This window comes from Pecten maximus, chromosome 2, assembly GCF_902652985.1.
Source record: "Pecten maximus chromosome 2, xPecMax1.1, whole genome shotgun sequence".
NCBI lineage: Eukaryota > Metazoa > Mollusca > Bivalvia > Pectinida > Pectinidae > Pecten > Pecten maximus.
The window spans coordinates 20172934-20194548 of NC_047016.1; the positions used below are offsets into that span (position 1 = coordinate 20172934).

General features: G+C 36.5%; 2 protein-coding genes across 6 annotated transcripts in view; both read right to left on the reverse strand.

Annotated features, from left to right (window-relative positions):
- Positions 1-42: 42 nt before the first annotated feature.
- On the reverse strand, positions 43-5600 carry LOC117321289. Its single transcript, XM_033875765.1, has 4 exons — positions 5257-5600; positions 3378-3398; positions 1202-1243; positions 43-636 (listed from the first exon to the last, which is right to left on the reverse strand). The coding sequence occupies exons 1-4, from the start codon at positions 5287-5289 to the stop codon at positions 409-411; spliced, it is 324 nt and encodes a 107-aa protein (XP_033731656.1). The 5' UTR covers positions 5290-5600; the 3' UTR covers positions 43-408.
- Positions 5601-7637: 2037 nt separating this feature from the next.
- Positions 7638-21615, reverse strand: part of LOC117321300 (adenylate kinase isoenzyme 5-like) — a 70295-nt gene continuing 56317 nt past the window's right edge. For all 5 annotated transcript variants that reach the window (XM_033875782.1, XM_033875792.1, XM_033875783.1 and 2 more), the window contains 5 exons: positions 20906-20977; positions 18694-18857; positions 14177-14293; positions 13490-13681; positions 7638-9805 (listed from right to left, as the gene is read on the reverse strand). In XM_033875782.1, the coding sequence (XP_033731673.1) occupies positions 9734-9805; positions 13490-13681; positions 14177-14293; positions 18694-18857; positions 20906-20977 (617 nt within the window). In that variant the 3' untranslated portion in view covers positions 7638-9733. The remainder of the gene's footprint in view (positions 9806-13489; positions 13682-14176; positions 14294-18693; positions 18858-20905; positions 20978-21615) is intronic.

Here is a 21615-nt window from a genome sequence, read left to right on the forward strand (position 1 = left end):
CAACAAAGACTCAATAAACCAGGGGGTCAATTTGTGATGGGCGCTGCCAGCAGCTTTGCAATATTTGATTACATGTACACTTTTTATCACCTGCGACTTTAAGGAAATTTTCTCTGAGACATATAAATGACAAAGTTATGTTTTAGATTTTTTTAAACAAAAATGGAAGAAATACCACAGAATTCAGAATTAGTTATATGCATTTATTGAATTGGAGAATTTTGGGAGATTTTTGCTTTTGCATTGCATTAATTTGATGTGTATCTGAGACTGTTTTTTATTTTTTTTTTTTTTGCCACGTAAATTCTTTTACAAATCTTATTTTTTTCATTACACAATATAAAAGATTGTAGATTTGCTTTCAAACATAATATCGATATGAAATGTCAAATGACGTGCACGATAACATCATTCATTTCCCTGTGTAAGCTCCAGCTTATTTCCGGTCTCCTTAAGTCTCGGCAAACACAGCCATTCCTGACATTCCTGTACGTAACAACACCTGTTTTTCTTTAAACACTTGCGTTTTATGATATTTCCATCGTCATCTGTAACCTCTTTACATTTCTTGTTTTGACACTTCATTTTGATGGGGTTGAAGGAGCTGATGATCATATCACACTCCGCGGCCAAATCCTGTCATAAAGGAAGGTACTTTATTATCTCTTTAACAGTGCATCATACCAACTTATGTAGACCTAGTGCAAGGAAAGTGAAACAAATATCTTGTAATTGTTTATAATGATTTCAAATTTCGTTGAATATAGCCATTTACGAAAACTCACACTTCCCATTACAGACGCTGGGATAGATTGGCCCGATCTCTAGATATGTAAGTATTGACAAAAAAGTTTGACGTGGGGTTTATTGACAAACGACTTGGAAGTGATTAATGTTATGTCAAATAATCAATATCAAATTGCATCATACAGCTGTTTCGTCCTTTTAGGACTCTTCAGTGATTCTAGGGACACCACACAGCTATTTCATCCACCTAGGACTCGCCAGAGAAGTTAGGGACATCATATAGCTGTTTCGTCCTGCTAGGACTGGCCAGTAATGCTTAAGTCCAAAAAGTGTGGAAATCCAGAAGGGTACTTACGAAAATCAGAATTTGTTTTTAATATTTAAATAAAGAGAGGCATTGATACTGTAATTTTATCAACTTCGTAATTTTGAAATATGACAATCTAAAACTTACCTCGAATTCATTTGCCGCCCAGGTATCTGTAGAAACCACAGTCTACAAAGCCGAAAATTAAATTTACTCATTGTGTAAAACTTACTGGTTCACCCGCGACAAAATCTTGTGTCAGCATATACAATCAACAAACATGATTCACAATTCGTTTGCTATATCAAATTCATAATTTGTATACGTTATTGAATTCACAATTCGTTTTCTTTATCAAATTTATAATTTTATATGTTATTGAATTCACAATTTGTATACGTTATTAATTCACAACCTGTTGACTTTATTTCAAAATTTACAATTTGTTTACGTTATTAAACTCACAGTTTGCATTGGTTTTTAGATACACAACTTGTTGACATTAATTTAAAATTCGCAATTTTTACGTTATTTACATTTTTTGTCACGTGTAATTGAATGATATATTAAACTTATCTGGGTTCTTAGAATGTCTCGAGCAATAATAATAATTATAATATCACGCCCACTGAACCTTACTGAAAACATGAGCTTATTCTTACTATGACATCACACCCACTGAACTTTACTGAAAACACCAGCTTATTCTTACTATGACGTGACACCCACTCAACCTTACTGAAAACACCAGCTTATTCTTACTATAACGTGACACCCACTGATGCTTACTCTAATGTCACACCCACTCATTCTTACTTAACACTCCAACCACTGAACCTTACTGAACACGCACACTTATGCTTACTATAACGTCTTACCCACTAAATCTTACTATAACGTCTTACCCACTAAATCTTACTATAACGTCTTACCCACTAAATCTTACTATAACGTCTTACCCACTAATTCTTACTATAACGTCTTACCCACTAATTCTTACTATATAACGTCTTACCCACTAATTCTTACTATATAACGTCTTACCCACTAAATCTTACTATAACGTCTTACCCACTAAATCTTACTATAACGTCTTACCCACTAATTCTTACTATATAACGTCTTACCCACTAAATCTTACTATAACGTCTTACCCACTAAATCTTACTATAACGTCTTACCCACTAATTCTTACTATAACGTCTTACCCACTAATTCTTACTATATAACGTCTTACCCACTATTTCATACTATAACATCTTACCCACTCATTCTTACTATATAGAGGATATTGAATGGTTTCCCGTTTAATATAACATAATTATATTTTACGAGTATGACAGAATATCGATATTTTCACGAGTGCGAAGCACGAGTGACAAATATCGAAATACTCTGTCATACGAGTGAAATATATGTTATATTTAACGGGAAACCATTCAATTTTCTTTTTATTACATTTCATAAACCTAAAATCAAAATTAAAAACATCGAAAATTAATAGTGTCAAAAAGTGCGGGAATCAGTAATGACGTCATCTCTTTGTGACGTTACTCTGCGTCAACTTGACGGCGCCATTTTGAAAGGCATATAATCTGTACATGAATAGCTAACGTCAAGTGATTTTTTTGTCAAAAACTAGTCTGAAAATTTCAGAAATACAGCAAAATAACCAATTTATCTATCTCCGCTTCGATTGGAAAAATCGGCAAGTTTCAACGAGGTGAATACAAAGGTCCGCTGAGATTGGTGAAAAACGAAAAACTTACAATTTCACTGAAAAACTAATATTTTCACTGCAAAATCTTATATTTTCACTGCTCATCGCTGCAGTGAAAATATAAGTTTTATTAGTTTGATAAATCTCTATATTTCACTGGCAAAAATGCAATAAAACGTCTTACCCTCTATTTCTTACTATAATGTCACACACTCATTCTTACTTTAACATCACACCCATTGAACCCTTACTGAACACGCCCACTTATTCATACTATAACGTCTTATCCACTCATTCTTACTATAACGCCACGCCCACTATTTCTTACTATAACGCCATACCTGCCAATTCTTACTATAACGGCACATCCTTAAATTAACATTTCACACAATGATTTTACTAACGTCATATACATTGATTCCGACTGAAAACTCCTGCCCATTCTTACGTCTCTCCCACTATACAAACATATAACCAAGTCAATATCCATGATTCTTACTAGTGACGTCACATCTCCCAGTCTCTGGTCACTTTTCATTTACTGTAAGATATATTATCTAAAAGCTGTAGACACTAAACAGTGGTAATTTCAAGGTTACTCACGTGGATTCCTAATATAATTGCCTGGAAGAAAATGATAATTGAATATTACATTTATACCAGATAATTTATATAGAAATGGTGTATAGATGTATACCAAATAATTAAAGTAACCGAAGTTAAGTAAGAAAAATTTGTACCAAATGATTGAAAAGTTTATATATTTACATTGTGTATACCAAATAACATCTTCGCTAGCCAAGGCTTCTGATTACGTTACTCTCCACGAACCCTTGGCGGATATAGTCGTGTTCAAACCGTCGCGCCCTGGAATCCCAGGGCATCCAATCAAATCGCGTTTTACATTCTGGCTTGGTTTCGCAGTAAACAAAAAATTCGGCACCCAGTACAGAGCTACATTGCCGACTATGTCATGGCATTTTACCTAAATACAAAAATCACAATCTTTGGGGGAACATTCGCAGTGTTTGATCAATTCATATAAGTCATTGATCACATATCTCATCGAAATGACACCAAACCTCGATGTGTGTTTGTAAACATCACCGATGAAGTAAATCGGTAACGCTTGTTTTGATTGGTCGAAAATTTTATGCGTGAAGGGTGGTCATTTCGAATCGCCGCTAGAGGGCCAGAACTGACGCCTATATCTGCCAAGGGTTCGTGAAGTGTAACGTAATCAGAAGCCTTGGCTAGCGAAGATGACCAAATAACTGATATAAAGAAAAGTTTATATATTTACATTGTGTATACCAAATAACTGATATAAAGAAAAGTTTATATATTTACATTGTGTATACCAAATAACTGATATAAAGAATAGTTTATACATTTATACCAAATAACTGATATAAAGAATAGTTTATACATTTATACCAAATAACTAATATAAAGAATAGATTATACATAATTATACAGGTATACCAAATAACTAATATAAAGAATAGTTTATGAATTTATACCAAATAACTGACGTAAAGAATAGTTTATACATTTATACCAAATAACTGATATTAAGAATAGATTATACAGTTTTACCAAATAATTGATATAAAGAATAGTTTATACAGTTTTACCGAATATTAAAATAAAATTGCTTCACAAAGCTGATTCGTCATTCTAGAGCTCACCAGTGATGCAAAGGAGTCCAGAAATTATAAAATACAACCTGGTTACTGTTGTAAGGAATAGTTTATACATAATTATACAGGTATACCAAATAACTGATATAAAGAATAGTTTATGAATTTATACCAAATAACTGACGTAAAGAATAGTTTATACATTTATACCAAATAATTGATATAAAGAATAGTTTATACAGTTTTACCAAAAAACTAATATAAAGAATAGTTTATACATTTATACCAAATAACTGATGTAAAGAATAGTTTATACATTTATACCAAATAACTGATATTAATAATAGATTATACAGTTTTACCAAATAATTGATATAAAGAATAGTTTATATTTTTATACCAAATAACTGATATAAAGAATAGTTTATACATTTATACCAAATAACTGATATAAAGAATAGATTATACAGTTTTACCAAATAATTGATATAAAGAATAATTTATACATTTATACCAAATAACTAATATAAAGAATAGTTTATACATTTATACCAAATAACTGATATTAAGAATAGATTATACAGTTTTACAAAATAATTGATATAAAGAATAGTTTATACAGTTTTACCGAATATTAAAATAAAATTGCTTCACAAAGCTGATTCGTCATTCTAGAGCTCACCAGTGATGCAAAGGAGTCCAGAAATTATAAAATACAACCTGGTTACTCTTTTTTCAACATATTGCCGCTGTTGATTTTTTTTTTTTTTTTTTAGCTACTCGTGTTGAATTTGATGGATGTTTTAATTGATATATAATATGCACAAGCATTAACTTACCACAAGTGCTAAGGTCTTCCAGAGCCCTTTCATATTGGACTTCCGTCGGTCGTGGTGTGAAGTGTTAGGAGATCATTCCCTCACCTACCTATCATATCCCGGGTAAATGTCGAGAGGTCGGTCATCAACTGTAACATCTGGTCTTGGACGCGTCAGATTGAGAAAATGTCAACACATAGATACAAGCAATTAAGGCCAAATATTTGGAAAAATATGTGGTCGGCCGATTAAAATTAATGAAGAGGATTTAAAAATGCCACACTGTTAACTAATGTTGGAAATGAGTGTTAACCTTTATGGTAATTGTAAATTATCTCATTTTTTAAAAACAACTTTCACGATTTATAAGGCGTGTATTCAATTTTAATTTGAAAGGTGACATTTGGTGAAGAGGAAGGTTTATTTTACGGAAGAATAACTTTCTATTTCCAATATACTTGGACGTTACAAATGCCTTTTGATAGACTCCATACTGTATCGTATGTCAACAGGCTGCTGCCCGCGCCCGCTGTCTTTTGTAGTCATGTTCTTTTGTTCCTTTACCCATGTTGTATCGGAAAACATTTGTATATAAATGGTGTCTGTTGTGTATGTAACTTCAATCATAATGATATGCGTTGTTCAGTAATTGACATCTGCCGGAAATGTTTCACTGAACGTGTTATTGCAACTGTTTTATAACCGCCTGTTTTAGATTGACATGATTTGTCACTTTGAGCAAAATAAAAGGCATACCTTCATCGTTTTATCAGTTGTGAAGAAAGTCAACAAAATGCGGCACAAATATATTATATTTAGAATAACCATTTAATACTGTACCCCACCAAAACCAGGCACGTCCTTAAATGACCCTGGCTGTTAATAGGACGTAGAATACAAACAAACTGTACCCCACTCTTAACTATGAACGTCCAGTCGGCGACGTGCTGTCTGCTGCAATATATTAACTTTCTTGGATTTCAGATGTTTGGAACATTGGAACCTTTATATTGCAAAATAACATTTCTTTACTGATATGAAGCAGAATTGCTCGGAAGAGCAGGTGGAATTTGTCTGAAATAAGGTCACTGTTACTGGGTAACGGTTCAAGGTAATTATTCTGTAAAATAGTTTATCGTGTTGGTATGAAGTAAAGTTTATTTGGATCAAAAGAGGAAGTCAAGTAACGGTTACTTACATATGCAAAATTAATTTGAATCTTACTTGAGTCTTATGACTCGCATATCGAATCTTAAAAGGTAAATATAGTTATCAATCAGTAAATCTGTTATAACAATTAAGTTAACAGTTATCAACGATTTGTGAACCAATATTAAGATCCATTTTCCTCCGAATTATTAAATAACAATTCTTGCGAGATGCGTTGATGTAACCACAAATGGCTTGCGTCCGGGTGGCTATGGTTCAATACTAGGTTAGTTGTGCCGGTAACCACAATTTGATAGTGCTCCGTTGGTTTGTAGAAACTGAACATGTTACTTTTAAACGGCAAGGGATTGCTTCATTACAAACCAAACGGGGAGAATGGAGATGCTCATTTGTGTTTACTCGTAGAAACGAACAAACTGTAAAATGTAGATAACAGAATATAGTGACCAGTTCTAGATTACAACAGGGAACATAATTGCACGGTTTTCTGGTTATCTGTGACAGATTCCTACTTACGTGAATATCTTCTTTTCTCATATACAAATGGTTACTATATCAATCGTGTCTAACTGCAGTGCCAGTCATTCTACTTCTGTTGATGACTACTTAAGTATGCGTCTGTCGAAAGAATGCCCCCTGTTAAATCATATTTTTTTATTACCTTCAGTATAAAAAGGTCACAGTGACCTGCTATCGATTGAGACAGTTTCTAATCTGCATCGTGGCGGAACTCAAAATTGATCATATTCATAAAAGGAACATATATTCTGATAGTGTTTTGATTTGGTTTGTGATGGTAAATTATTACCATTGTTGAAATTCTTCGCTATCTAGAACGAATATGACCAAACGTTCCAGGATGGTAAGCATCCTCTGTTTCAAAGTAAATTCTGTGTTAAGTCACATTCTAAAACTAGGAACTAAATTGGTGACAACGGAACCAATAGGCATATCGACAAGCATTGAACATATTCTCATATCCCACAAGGACATATATTTACCAACGATATCACGATGTCGACCATGAAACTTCCCCGTGGTCTTCATCAACCTATATCTACCGTCAGTAGCCCACATCTACCGTCAGTAGTCCACATCTACCGTCAGTAGCCCACATTTTTAGCCCACATCTGTCGCGGAAATCATGATAACAAATCATGTTCAAGTGAATATTTACATGTCTGTTAACGGGTTAAGATATAGTAACGAGACAGACAAATAACATCAATGTGTAAAAGGTGTTTACATAAGTTTATTTAATAAAATGTTATACACAGAAACAGATTGACAGGGAATATGCGGAAATTCTACAATAAATACGGCTTCTTAACAACATTCCTACTGTCAAATAACGAAAAATAAACATAGCATTTAATAAAACTCTATCACAGCATAAGGCACTGTTCACAACAGCTTAGGGTTACCATAAAACAACATACATCACCATTCACACCAACACAGACAGATTTGCTCAAGTTCGATTACGGAGCAAAACCACACCAATGATTTGGTGGACATATGCACATGGGGCTTGACATGTTCCTGTGATCCAGAATGAAAAGTTCACTATATATGGAACGTGTCAAGCCCATGTGGCCGCAGTGTTTGGTATGGAACAAATGACGGATCCAGTTACAGGATACACAGTACATTAAACAAATGAATGCATGCGTTGGTATGAACAGTACAACAAAACAAATAGTAAAAGGAAAACAAAAATACCTTTGGGAAGTATATATACAGTATATATCCTACGAGATACCATTGGAAACAACGGGGAACTGACATTGTGGAGATAAGTGTTATACATTTGTAAGGTAACAAATATAATTTGTTTTTATATGAAGCACATAGTAATGTTGTGGTGACATTTTCGACTCATTTTGGCCTGTTATGCATGCTTCACTGTGAAAAGTTTGCTTTTAAATCCTGCGCTTTCATATAAAATCACTTAAGGAAAACTGGTTACAGACTATTTTCATGCTCCAAGCCGTTTTTACATCATAACGCCATCAGAATTAGGATAAATAGGTCAGGTTGTATTTATCATTCTCCTACAGAGTTAGTCAATTCTATGAAGCTGGACATATTTCATGGTTTTATCAAACTTACAAATTGCACAAATGAATAATATCGACAAATAAAAGTTTTACAAAAACACATTTCAACAAAGTATGTTAGTTCAGGCGTACCTCAATTATTTTGGCTTTGGATACCTCTTGTTCAAAGAACATTCCTCAATGGGGTTTTTTCTAATATAAACTATAGTCACTTCTTTTAAAAAAGTACAAAAATTAATTGAGCAATTGAACATGTAAATTAAAGGAATATTTACCAGATAAAACATCCTCTCAATGATCATATCATGGCTTCATAAAATGTGTAGCTATTGATTAGAGGAACAATTGATTCCATATCGTGTAATTAACATCCATATGACATTGGATACGTATCAATTTGGTGTAGCCATCTCTGCTGTAGATCGTAGATTCTACCACTGTACAAACACTGTTTATCGCGTTATATATCTCTTATTGATCTCATCAGCGATAACTTTATAAACAAATAGCTGACATTGTTCTATTTAAGAGTAAAATGGACACACACTGTATATAACGAGAGTGTATAATAGTTCGTCCTGAGCGAAACATGTTCCAGCATTTACGAACTTCCAGTTATAATGTACACAGCAGGTTATATGTATTTTACCACATAAACACGTAATTAAATTACCCTTAAGTGTTGACTTCATTGGCTAGAGAACAACGTAGCTGTTATCAACTTGTTTTTTAGATTAATCATTTTTTTCACAACAGGTGTGTAGAAGTTATGCTGGTATGCCCGTTTAACTATGTACAAACGTTTTATATTTAGTTCATGCTCGTTCTTATCGTTTTTGTCAAATTTACTTTTTTCCAGTACAAGTCTAACTTGTTAATATTTGCAATACGGAGACGGTTTTAGTCATAATGCATGGTCATTCACTAATGAAATACCCCGACATAGAATTTTCACCGATTAGAACGAATATAATCATCTGCGAGAAAACTGAGAAGATCAATAACTTACGAATGCTATAACAACTTGTAAAATTATACTGACAGGTTAAATCTGATCCATGGAGATTCTGTAGATATTGTCAAGTTACAAAGTCTTTCATTTTAACAAGTCACAAACATTGATTTATCATTTCCGGTTGTTACAAAGTTGCAGTAACATATATGAATATTAATATGAACAACAGCATTACTTCATTAAGTAAACACCATAGATTTTATATGTGTATCCATGTTGCAACAGTTGCTGCGGTAATCAAATAATTAAAACACTACCAGGTTTTGCTGTCCATGAATTTCTGTACTTCTGCAAATATTTCATCAACTGTTCCAGTTGCTACAATCTGCAATATAAAGATAAACACATATTACTGAACAGATACTATACATTATTAAGTGAGTTGATGAGGTAATGCAGTGATATAATTAACAACGACAAAAGATCAGATGTTAGAAAGTCAATATGATATATTTTGGTTTAGTATCACACTTCCCGAATAGGAGCATTCTAGTACAATACTGAAATTAAATCATTACTTAAATCTGAAGGGATTTACTAAACTAAATTAAAATGTCCGTTCATGATCTCCAAAAAAAATTAAAAGACGCAATCCAACAACCATCTTCATATATATATACATGTATATCATCAACATAAGGTTCATATTGATGGGATCGAGGTTATCATATACGCCTATCAAATGATCAACATGACCCATAGCCTTCTCTGATATTTACGTTCGTGAATAGAACGTTCTCCTTCAATATCATCTCTCTTTTGTTCAAAATTCAATAACAAGTTAAGCATTTACTGTCAATTAAACTGTTAATTGTGTAGATAACGTGTTAAACATTTTACTGCCCATTTAGCTATTCAATGTTTATATAATGTGTTATGCATCTTATGAGCCTTGGTTCAGGGCAGAGTAGTTATAGATAATTGAATTGGTCGGAAGCTATATATTGCGGTGACAGTGTGAATTTTGTTCAGGGAGTCTAGTCTGTGACATAATTTGTCAGCGAGGTAAGATGAAATGACCTATGGGTTAAATTTAACAGGCCTTATGCATAAAGGTCTGCTAAAGTTATCCTTATCAGCAGCCTCGTTTTAATGCAACAGGATTCTTTCAAAGGGGATAGGTCTAGGGAATTTGGATAATACACTTAGTTTGGGGTGGATGTCGGGCAGTCAGACAGTAAAGACGTCTGGAGTTGCGAGTATTTAGAATTTTAAAGTAGAGGGATAGAAGTGAGGAGACTCCGAGGAGAGTAGTAAGGAATATAGTCCAGAGATTGGATAGAATACTAGTCTATGGGATGTTTATGGTAGTTAGTGTATAGAGTGTCTAGTTTTAAATAGTGTCTGTGAACAAATAAGTTGAGGGAAGAGTGTAGGAGGTATATTGAAAACTGGTTTGAGTGCGTGGGTATTACTTGAAGAAGTTACATGATTTGTAATGTTGTAAATAAAGTGTAAATATCATCTCGCATCATTTGTTGTTCAATTGATTTTGAACTGGTGGCAGCTGTTTGATATATTTGAGATTTATAAAAACATAACAATGGTGATAAGCGGCAAAATACATACTGTATGTAACATACAGAAACGTAACAATAAAATAAAGAGATCGTCAGCTTTCAGTATAAGTATTTCACCAGGCTCTGTCTACATTGGGATATCGTCAGGGTTCCGGTGGTTGACCAGACTCTGTCTACATTGAGATATCGTCAGGGTTCCAGTAGTTCACGAGACTCTGTCTACATTGGGATATCGTCAGGGATACGGTAGTTCACCAGACACTCTCTACATTGGGATATCGTCAGTGATACGGTGGTTCACGAGACTGTCTACATTGGGATATCGTCAGGGTACCGGTAGTTCACGAGACTCTGTCTACATTGGGATATCGTCAGGGATACGGTAGTTCACCAGACACTCTCTACATTGGGATATCGTCAGTGATACGGTGGTTCACGAGACTGTCTACATTGGGATATCGTCAGGGTTCCGGTAGTTCACGAGACTGTCTACATTGGGATATCGTCAGGGTTCCTGTAGTTCACGAGACTGTCTACATTGGGATATCGTCAGGGTCCCGGTAGTTCACGAGACTGTCTACATTGGGATATCGTCAGGGTTCCTGTAGTTCACCAGACTGTCTACATTGGGATATCGTCAGGGATACGGTAGTTCACCAGACTCTGTCTACATTGGGATATCGTCAGGGTTCCGGTAGTTCACCAGACTGTCTGCATTGGGATATCGTCAGGGATACGGTAGTTCACCAGACTCTGTCTACATTGGGATATCGTCAGGGTTCCTGTAGTTCACGAGACTGTCTACATTGGGATATCGTCAGGGTTCGGTGGTTGACCAGACTGTCTACATTGGGATATCGTCAGGGTTCCTGTAGTTCACGAGACTGTCTACATTGGGATATCGTCAGGGTTCGGTAGTTCACCAGACTCTGTCTACATTGAGATATCGTCAGGGTTCCAGTAGTTCACGAGACTCTTTCTACATTGGGATATCGTCAGGGATACGGTAGTTCACGAGACTGTCTACATTGGTCAGGGTTCCGGTGGTTGACCAGACTCTGTCTACATTGGTCAGGGTTCCGGTAGTTCACGAGACTGTCTACATTGGGATATCGTCAGGGTTCTAGTAGTTCACGAGACTCTGTCTACATTGGGATATCGTCAGGGTATCGGTAGTTCACGAGACTGTCTACATTGGTCAGGGTTCCGGTAGTTCACCAGACTGTCTACATTGGGATATCGTCAGGGTTCTAGTAGTTCACGAGACTCTGTCTACATTGGGATATCGTCAGGGTATCGGTAGTTCACGAGACTGTCTACATTGGTCAGGGTTCCGGTAGTTCACGAGACTGTCTACATTGGGATATCGTCAGGGTACCGGTAGTTCACGAGACTGTCTACATTGGGATATCGTCAGGGTATCGGTAGTTCACCAGACTGTCTACATTGGGATATCGTCAGGTTTCCGGTAGTTCACGAGACTGTCTACATTGGGATATCGTCAGGGATACGGTAGTTCACCAGACTGTCTACATTGGGATATCGTCAGGGTACCGGTATTTCACCAGACTGTCTACATTGGGATATCGTCAGGGTATCGGTAGTTCACGAGACTGTCTACATTGGGATATCGTCAGGGTTCCAGTAGTTCACGAGACTGTCTACATTGGGATATCGTCAGGGTTCCGGTGGTTCACCAGACTGTCTACATTGGGATATCGTCAGGGTTCCGGTGGTTCACCAGACTGTCTACATTGGGATATCGTCAGGGTTCCGGTAGTTCACGAGACTGTATACATGGGGATATCGTCAGGGTTCCGGTAGTTCACGAGACTGTATACATGGGGATATCGTCAGGGTTCCGGTGGTTCACCAGACCGTCTACATTGGGATATCGTCGGGGTTCCGGTAGTTCACCAGACTGTCTACATTGGGATATCGTCAGGGTACCGGTAGTTCACCAGACTGTCTACATTGGGATATCGTCGGGGTTCCGGTAGTTCACCAGACTCTGTCTACATTGGGATATCGTCGGGGTTCCGGTAGTTCACCAGACTGTCTACATTGGGATATCGTCGGGGTTCCGGTAGTTCACCAGACTCTGTCTACATTGGGATATCGTCGGGGTTCCGGTAGTTCACCAGACTGTCTACATTGGGATATCGTCAGGGTTCCTGTAGTTCACGAAACTGTCTACATTGGGATATCGTCAGGGTATCGGTAGTTCACGAGACTGTCTACATTGGGATATCGTCAGGGTACCGGTAGTTCACGAGACTCTGTCTACATTGTGATATTATCAGAGTTCCGATAGTTCACCAGATTCTGTCTATATTGAGATATCGTCAGGGTCATTGTAGTTCACCAGACTGTCTACATTTGAATATCGTCAGGGTTGAATTGACCACTACTGACACGAAATAAACGCTCTTATACACAAATAATGTTTGTCAATTAGCATAGTTTGTGCTTAAACAAATAACACTTACCTTCACAACTTTGTCCTTTGATGCGTAGTGGTCCACGACCGGTTTCGTCTGATTGTGGAAGGTTTCTAACCTCTTCTTTATCGTCTCTTCATTATCATCGACACGTCCACTTGTCTTCCCACGCTCCAAAAGTCTCTCGGTCATAGTCTCGTCTGGCACCTCAAAGTACACCACATTGGTGCAGTCCACGATCTGGGATAGAAAATGTTGTTTAAGGAATGTACAAAAGACACTTAAGATATCAACACATTCCAAAACAAATTGAGAGCTACATGTAGAAAGGAAAATACAAAACGACATAAACTGCAACATACAGATGTTGCTTAAAATGATAACCAAATATGAAAAAGAAATATTTCACGACAATACAAACTTATATGTTATTGTTATGTGACAATTATTTAAAGTCACATCAAATTAAAAAAAAATCGTAATGCTGTGCTCATCTAAAGGTATGTTAGTAAGACACAGTTCAACTAAAGGCATCTAGAAAGTGACCACCATATCTATTGAACTGCATCTTATCTTCAGTGTTACTGTCAGTCATTTTTTACAGCTTCATTATACAGCTGGAACGATTTAACCCAGTATGTGTGAGATATACCTCTATTACGACCGAGCTTTGTTTGTGCAATAAAAATGCAAACTCGTTTTCTGATCGTGTGCCCTAAGTGTACAATATGTTACCTCGTTTTCAAATCTTGTGCCCTGCTCTAGTTCCCTCGGGTATCCGTCAATAAGGAAACATTTTGAAGTGCTTATTTTAGCCTCCATAGCATTCCTTAATAAGGCAAGTACTTCATCCTGCAACAGAAAACGCTCAACGTCAAAAACACCATATGGATGGAGACAATGCACTGCGGCGATGAGCTGATATGTTCACGTACAGCTATACACTGGGTAGATAGTGTGGATATATCTAAAATGCTAGAGAAACTGATAAATGATGTAAACCTCTTCGTATATCTTTGATACTTTCGATAAATCGCTGTTGTATTGATGGGGCTCACCTATAATAAACTAAAGATTATCGACTAAGAAAAGCAAGACGAGTCCAAAGTGTAAACAAAACGGAAATACAATTCAAACTTGGTGATACTAATAAGAAAGATAACAAAGAAAGATTAACGTGGAGACAAGTACTAGGACACTGCATTAGGGATTTCCGAAAGGGTCAATATCTGCACAGGCGTATGTTTCTGGTTAGTATTTACAGAAAAAAATAAAAGCCCCTACTCTATAGTACGAGTAGCGGCTAATATGTTTTCTTTAAATACTAACCAGAAGCAGACACCTTTGGTATGCCTGCTTCAAAGGGGACGTCAAGGAAGACCATGCTATTTGCTGACCAGATTAAAGGACACACCTATTGACGTAATAACAGCCTTAATGTCGAAAGAAGTAGACAATGATCATATGGTGTTCGACATACTACTGAAGAAGCCTTAATGGACTCTTCCTTTGGGGCTCTAGTAGCTAACAAAAACAATGAAACACGTAATAACCCTTTTAAAGGATGATCGCATACACACTTTAGCCAAAAGGAATGTGTGATGAAAATTTTGAAATTATTTGAAGAACAAAAAAAAGATCACATTTTAGATTTGATTCTGGTTTTGCTTGCACCTGCTAATCCCATTTCTCTTCCAGTGAAATCGGCAGCTTCCTCTGCCGACTGAGACAGACAGACACGCCATTGTCGGTAAACTTGGTGAAAAGTGCCGGTAGAAATCGTGCATTTGATACCTTAGAGCAGTGTTTAGATATGTATCTATAGGCACAAAGCTAATCCGACAGACATGTATAACTACATATGTTACAAAGATGATGACTACAAATAACTGATAGACTTTGTTGTTACCATGACAGCAGTATCATATACCTGCGGTATGCCTCACAGTACAAATAGGCGAATACGTGTACGATACTTGTGTCGATGTACTTTTTATCTACTACTGTTGTTACATAACAATTACACATGATTCGTGGTTCTCCTTACACCAGAGGTAAACATGTCTGTCTCTCAAGGAGATAGACTATTGCAAAAAATACGTTATATCCTTCTACATATTAATGTCACCCTGTATTATACGTATACTGTTGGTGTTACAAGTGTAATGTATTGGAAGCTGGCACCAATATCGCCATCAAAACCCTCCATTAATGCCAATAGTCGGCAACACTGTCCGTAATGCATGCACGCACTAAAATTTGAAGACCCGCGTATTGTTCCAAACTCTGACATCAGGACTGTCCTAACGGGAGGTAATCATTCAGTAAGCATTTGAAATATTGCCCAGTACCACTGAGCTGAAGTGTATGAATTATCGCCCAATTACATCTGAAGTATCTTAACTAATGGTTTCCGAACTACTGTGTATATTCATGATCTCACAATCGTATGTGTAACCTCTTACTTCGTGAAGTCTAGCTACCATTCTCAACTACACACGCACGTGTAACCTTGGCTACAGTGTAAAGCATGTGTGACTACCACCCTCAACTACACACGTACGTGTAACATTGACTACAGTGTAAAGTCTATCTGACTACCACCCTCAACTACACACGTACGTGTAACCTTGACTACAGTGTAAAGTCTATCTGACTACCACCCTCAACTACACACGTACGTGTAACCTAGGCTACAGTGTAAAGTCTGTCTGACTACTACCCTCAACTACACAATGTGTCATGTACATGTAACCTAGGCTACAGTGTAAAGTCTGACTACCATCCTCAACTACACATGTACGTGTAACCTAGGCTACAGTGCAAAATCTGTCTGACTACCACCCTCAACTACACATGTACGTGTAACCTTGGCTACAGCTTAAAGTCTGTCTGACTACCACCCTTAACTACACATGTACGTGTAACCTTGGCTACAGTGTAAAGCATGTGTGACTACCACCCTCAACTAAACACGTACATAATATAGAGAAATAATATTGAGTGATAAAAACATCGCAAGAGCAGCAGTTCATGCATAATACAGATTAGACGTAACATCAATAAGAACAATTGCATAAAGATAATAATACCCCATGAATATTGCTAAAGCATTCATATTGGTAAACATATTGGCTTTTTATCGCAGGGAACGGAACAATTATTATCATTAATATCAGTACAAGCTTAAGATAGATGCATTGAAATATAAAATGGAATATGTATTTGATTTTCTCAAATATGAGGTTTTGCTTTCATTAACCTTTCTACTCGATTTGTTGGACTGATTTGGGACTGTTTCAATGTCTATATCGAATGATTTCCTCAATTTATGTAACTTGTATTATAATGATATGAAAGGCAAATGCCGAAAAGCTCATAAAACCATTTTCTGTCCATGTTCTCCAAAGCAGAAATGCCATTTTGCTTAAGTCCATCATTCTGAACAACAAAAATGCCTAAATACACCTTGCGTTTAATCCGATTTCTAAATATTTTGGCGTGAATTATCCCAATAATATGGTCCATAGGAATAATTGGATTTAGAGTTTAAATAAATTATCTTAGTTTTTAAGCAAACATATATTTTCTTCCCCTCGATTATACCCATTTGTACAGAGTGTGGGAATAGATAATTTTCAGTGAAATTATGAATTAGTATGAAAGTTGATATTTATTTAATGAAAACATCTATTTCATGATGAATTATCGGATAATCGGTTATCGGATAAAACTTATTCTAGAAATAGAAATTAATGTTCATGGAAAAATGATGTTTTCATTGTTACACATTCGACACATTTGTAATTGCTGTTACCGAAATCATCATTTCGATGTACATACATAAATGGAAATGAAAATTTTTTTTTGGGCATTTGCTTGCGCCTTTTCAAATTACAGGTTGCAGAAACAGGTTTACCATTCAATACGGACAAACATTTTTCCAAAATCAGCAGAATAGGCGGAATTTGATTTGATTTTCTATGTGTGAATACACAATCCGTCATACAAAGTATGAAAATAAATTAAATGACATACATTTAAAAGTTAAACAGCAACTCGTTTTGCTTTAATATTCGTCAATGACAATTCCTACTAATAAAACTTATAAAAACAAGATATACTGATAGTTCGATATTTCTCAATACTGGTACCGCAATGGGAAAAAAAGGCAATTTGTGCTGTGTTTGAGTTGGTCTTTTTCTATTTTTTGATCTCTTGCATGGCCTCTCCCTTTTTTGGTAGACTTTTTCTTGGCGTAACGGCAAGAAACCATCAGTCACCTATACTCTCTTCTCCTTTTACACACAATGACAGCATTGATACAAACGTCATCAACCCCCTTCTCCCTTTACACGCCATGACAGCATTGATACAAACGTCACCAACCCCCTTCTCCCTTAACACGCCATGACAGCATTGATACAAACGTCATCAACCCTCTTCTCCCTTTACACACAATGACAGCATTGATACAAACGTCATCAACACCCTACTCCCTTTACACACCATGACATCATTGATAAAAACGTCAGCAACCCTCTTCTCCCTTTATACACCATGACAGCATTGATACAAACGTCACCAACCCCCTTCTCCCTTAACACGCCATGACAGCATTGATACAAACGTCATCAACCCTCTTCTCCCTTTACACACAATGACAGCATTGATACAAACGACGTCAATCCCCTTCTCCCTTTACATACCATGACAGTATTGATACAAACGTCACCTACTCTCTTCTCCCTTTACACACCATGACAGCACTGATACAAACGTCATCAACCCCCTTCTCCCTTTACACACCATGACATCATTGATACAAACGTCATAAACCCCCTTCTCCCTTTATACACCATGACAGCATTGATACAAACGTCACCAGCCCTCTTCTCCTTTTACACACAATGGCAGCATTGATACAAACGTCATTAACCATCTTCTCCTTTTACACACAATGACAGCATTTAAACAACAGTCACCAACTCCCTTCTCCCTTTACACACCATGATGGTATGCAATGACAGTTTTGATACAAAATTCACCAAATGTCTTCTCTCTACGTATACAGACAATGACAGTTTTGATACAAAAGTCACCAAATATCTTCTCTCTACGTGTACAGCCAATGACAGTATTGATACAAATTCACCAAGCATCTTCTCTACGTGTACAGCCAATGACAGTTTTGATACAAAATTCACCAAATCTCTTCTCTCGACGTATACAATGGTAGTATTGATACTCACTAAAGTCACCAACTCTCCCTTCTCCATAATTTCGTTGAGTCGCTTGCCGCGGTCAGAGCCAGATGAAACCTCAGCCCTAAGGAGGTCCCCAGAAGAAAGATGACAGAAGCCATACTTCTCCACAATCTTCGCACACTGCGTTCCTTTACCACTACCTGGCCCACCTATTCCGGAAATAAAATTGATATTAACAACAAATACCGTTTTTTACATTGTTAACAAACCAACACTTCAAAAGTACCAAAGCTGTTTACACTAGACATCAGAAGTAGTGTTGTCACATCAAAGAATGTTAATTGGTAGAGATAGGTAAGTCATAGGCCTAAGTAGATCACAAGTTAGAAAGCGTACGTTATATATGGGTACACGTCAATAGAAGCATGTAAATACGTTGGTTCAGCAGTATATTGTTCTGTCATATCAGTTGACATCATTGCATTATAGAATAATTATAACCTACGATAACATAGAATGGAGGTACACTATTTATGGGACTGGCTACTGGAAGAGAACTAAAATGTACAACACATACATAAAGACACAGTATAACATGGTTAACGTCCCTAAGTTTGGCTCATGGACACCATATATCTAACAAAACCACAGCAATGATTTCGGGTGCCACCCTGTCAGGGTGAATAATACCTGAAAGGCAATGATATATTAAGAAATAATATCTGAAATTAGCATCACACATCAATTGATAGATGGAAAAGGGTAGCTACATATTACACAACACAATCTTTGTGACGTTACGCTCTTTGCGATATTGTTCTCAATGACTAATTATGACACCAACAAAAACAAATGAACAAAATAATTTCATAATTATATTCGAGTTAATCTATCGCATGAAAATGGGTATCTTATTGTTTAAATGACTATCACATTATCCTGATTAGTGTGCCCTCTTGAGAAAATATATCTGCAACAGTTAAATATAACAAACGTGACAGCGTGGAAACCAAAGTATCTGTGTCGGAGTGGACGGATAGGGACAGCGAGGATACCAAAATATCTTGGTCGGTTGTATGGGCTTTGTGTAGCCGTGATGGAATGAACAGAATCACGTTTAACTGCAATTATACCCCTTCGTTGTATAGTTTATACTAGAACATTTTTTTTTGTTTTCCTTAATACGTAATATTTGTCAAGTATAGCCGGTAAAGAGTAAATTCCAGCATACTTGACTGTCTACAGCCTGACTGCCAATCACCGTGAGTGGAATTATGAGACGAGATGTGCAGCAATACACGGAAAGGAGACAGATGTGAACGTCTGTCACTGTATAAACAGCTGTTACTAGCCTTCCCCTTAAAGTATTGCCGGTAAACATCAGGCTAATACCTTATGGCTAAAAACTATCAAAACTTGATTAATGCAAAACTTACGTTTATTTTATTGTCTAGAAACCTGCTACACGACCCTAACAGTAATTATAGCTAATGACTTACTAGGGTTTACATATCAACACCACGACAACTATTATGTGTGGTATCAATGTATTTAGGACTATCTAATTAAAAAATGCCCTAGCTATGGTATCACAGCTGGCAATCCACATTCGATCCATAATACACAAAGTCATTACAAATATAACTGTCAGCATTCAGCTACCTCTGTATTGGAAATTAGACAATGTATGTATATTTGATAATGAGTAGAAAATATCGCATATAACTGTCGCCATTATTCGCCTTTCCAACATGTTCGTATTTCTAAAAAATTATTTAATATTCCACAGCTTCTTTCTAGGATTATAACTACTGGACATATGCATCACTCAGATTATAACAGCTGTATGATTTAGTATGCATTCCTAGTCGACGAAATCGTTAAAGCCAATAAATCAGTTAACGATAGTAAATTCTCTAATAGTCATGATTCAATATGTACGACTGGGTCTTCTGTAATGATAGGACTACATCTGAATTGTCAGGCATAGTGTCTTTCTTATTAAAACAATCTGTCAGTTTTCAATATCAAACAAGTTATGAAAGTTATAGAATATGAATCAATGACAATGCAAAATTTCATTTCTAACCAGAGACCGATAGAGTTAATCATAATTCTTATGTCCAATAGAAAAAGAGGCGTGAAGTATCGTCAACCTGAAATATAACGTAGTGTATTAAGACAACTAAGTACACATGTTTGTTAATTCAATGAAGCATAACCTCAGCCACTGCAGCAGACAGATTTGTTTACTTACCGACAACAAATATCACTTTGGCCTCCTTGAGACTGGGCGCGGCTTCGGTACTTTCCTTCTTGGCTTTAGCTCCTGAAATGAACGTACAGTCAAATCAAATCATTGTTTACAAACACTTCCGCAATGTCATCAATTCAATGGGCATAAAGAATATTGTATAGGTGTTAAATAATAAAGTTTACCTATACAACCCATATCTCCTAAATCTGGTTCCTCGTCAATGCAAAATTGCCTAACTACTATCGCCGTTAACGGTCAGTGCTGATTGTGACGCGGGGATGGTCAGGCTATGAATATTTAACGATCACATTCAGTTCCTGGACTTGTTGCCAGGTGTTAGCTGTGTAGGGTATCTAACTATCACGTTCACAATTCATTAAAATAGAAAAGTAATACTTATGATATATGTATTCGCCGGGAAGGAATGTGCAACGTGGGAACCATCCCTCTTGATAAAAATGGACTGTTCTAGCATTGAGGTCAGACTCTATGCAAGAAAGATATCCCCCTGACTCATCCTACACCCCTCTCTATGTTAGAAATATAGCTCAGTCTGGTATTCACATTTCAATACTGATAGACGTTGCTCTGACGGAATTCTCCAATTTCTGAATATAAATCAGCTTGCTGAGAGTTATCACACAGCACCACACCCTGTAAGGCGAGGCTGTAGTTACTTATTAATCTCCTCTGTAACCCCCATCCGCTGT

Bases quoted from the DNA above. Each gene is read 5' to 3' on its own strand.
- LOC117321289 (XM_033875765.1), bottom strand. From the start codon at position 5,289: ATGAAAGGGCTCTGGAAGACCTTAGCACTTGTG. The intron at 3,399-5,256 runs GTAAGTTAATGC...ATTTTCTTCCAG, and splicing joins GGAAGACCTTAGCACTTGTG to GCAATTATATTAGGAATCCA. The intron at 637-1,201 runs GTAAGTTTTAGA...CCTTTATGACAG, and splicing joins GGGCGGCAAATGAATTCGAG to GATTTGGCCGCGGAGTGTGA.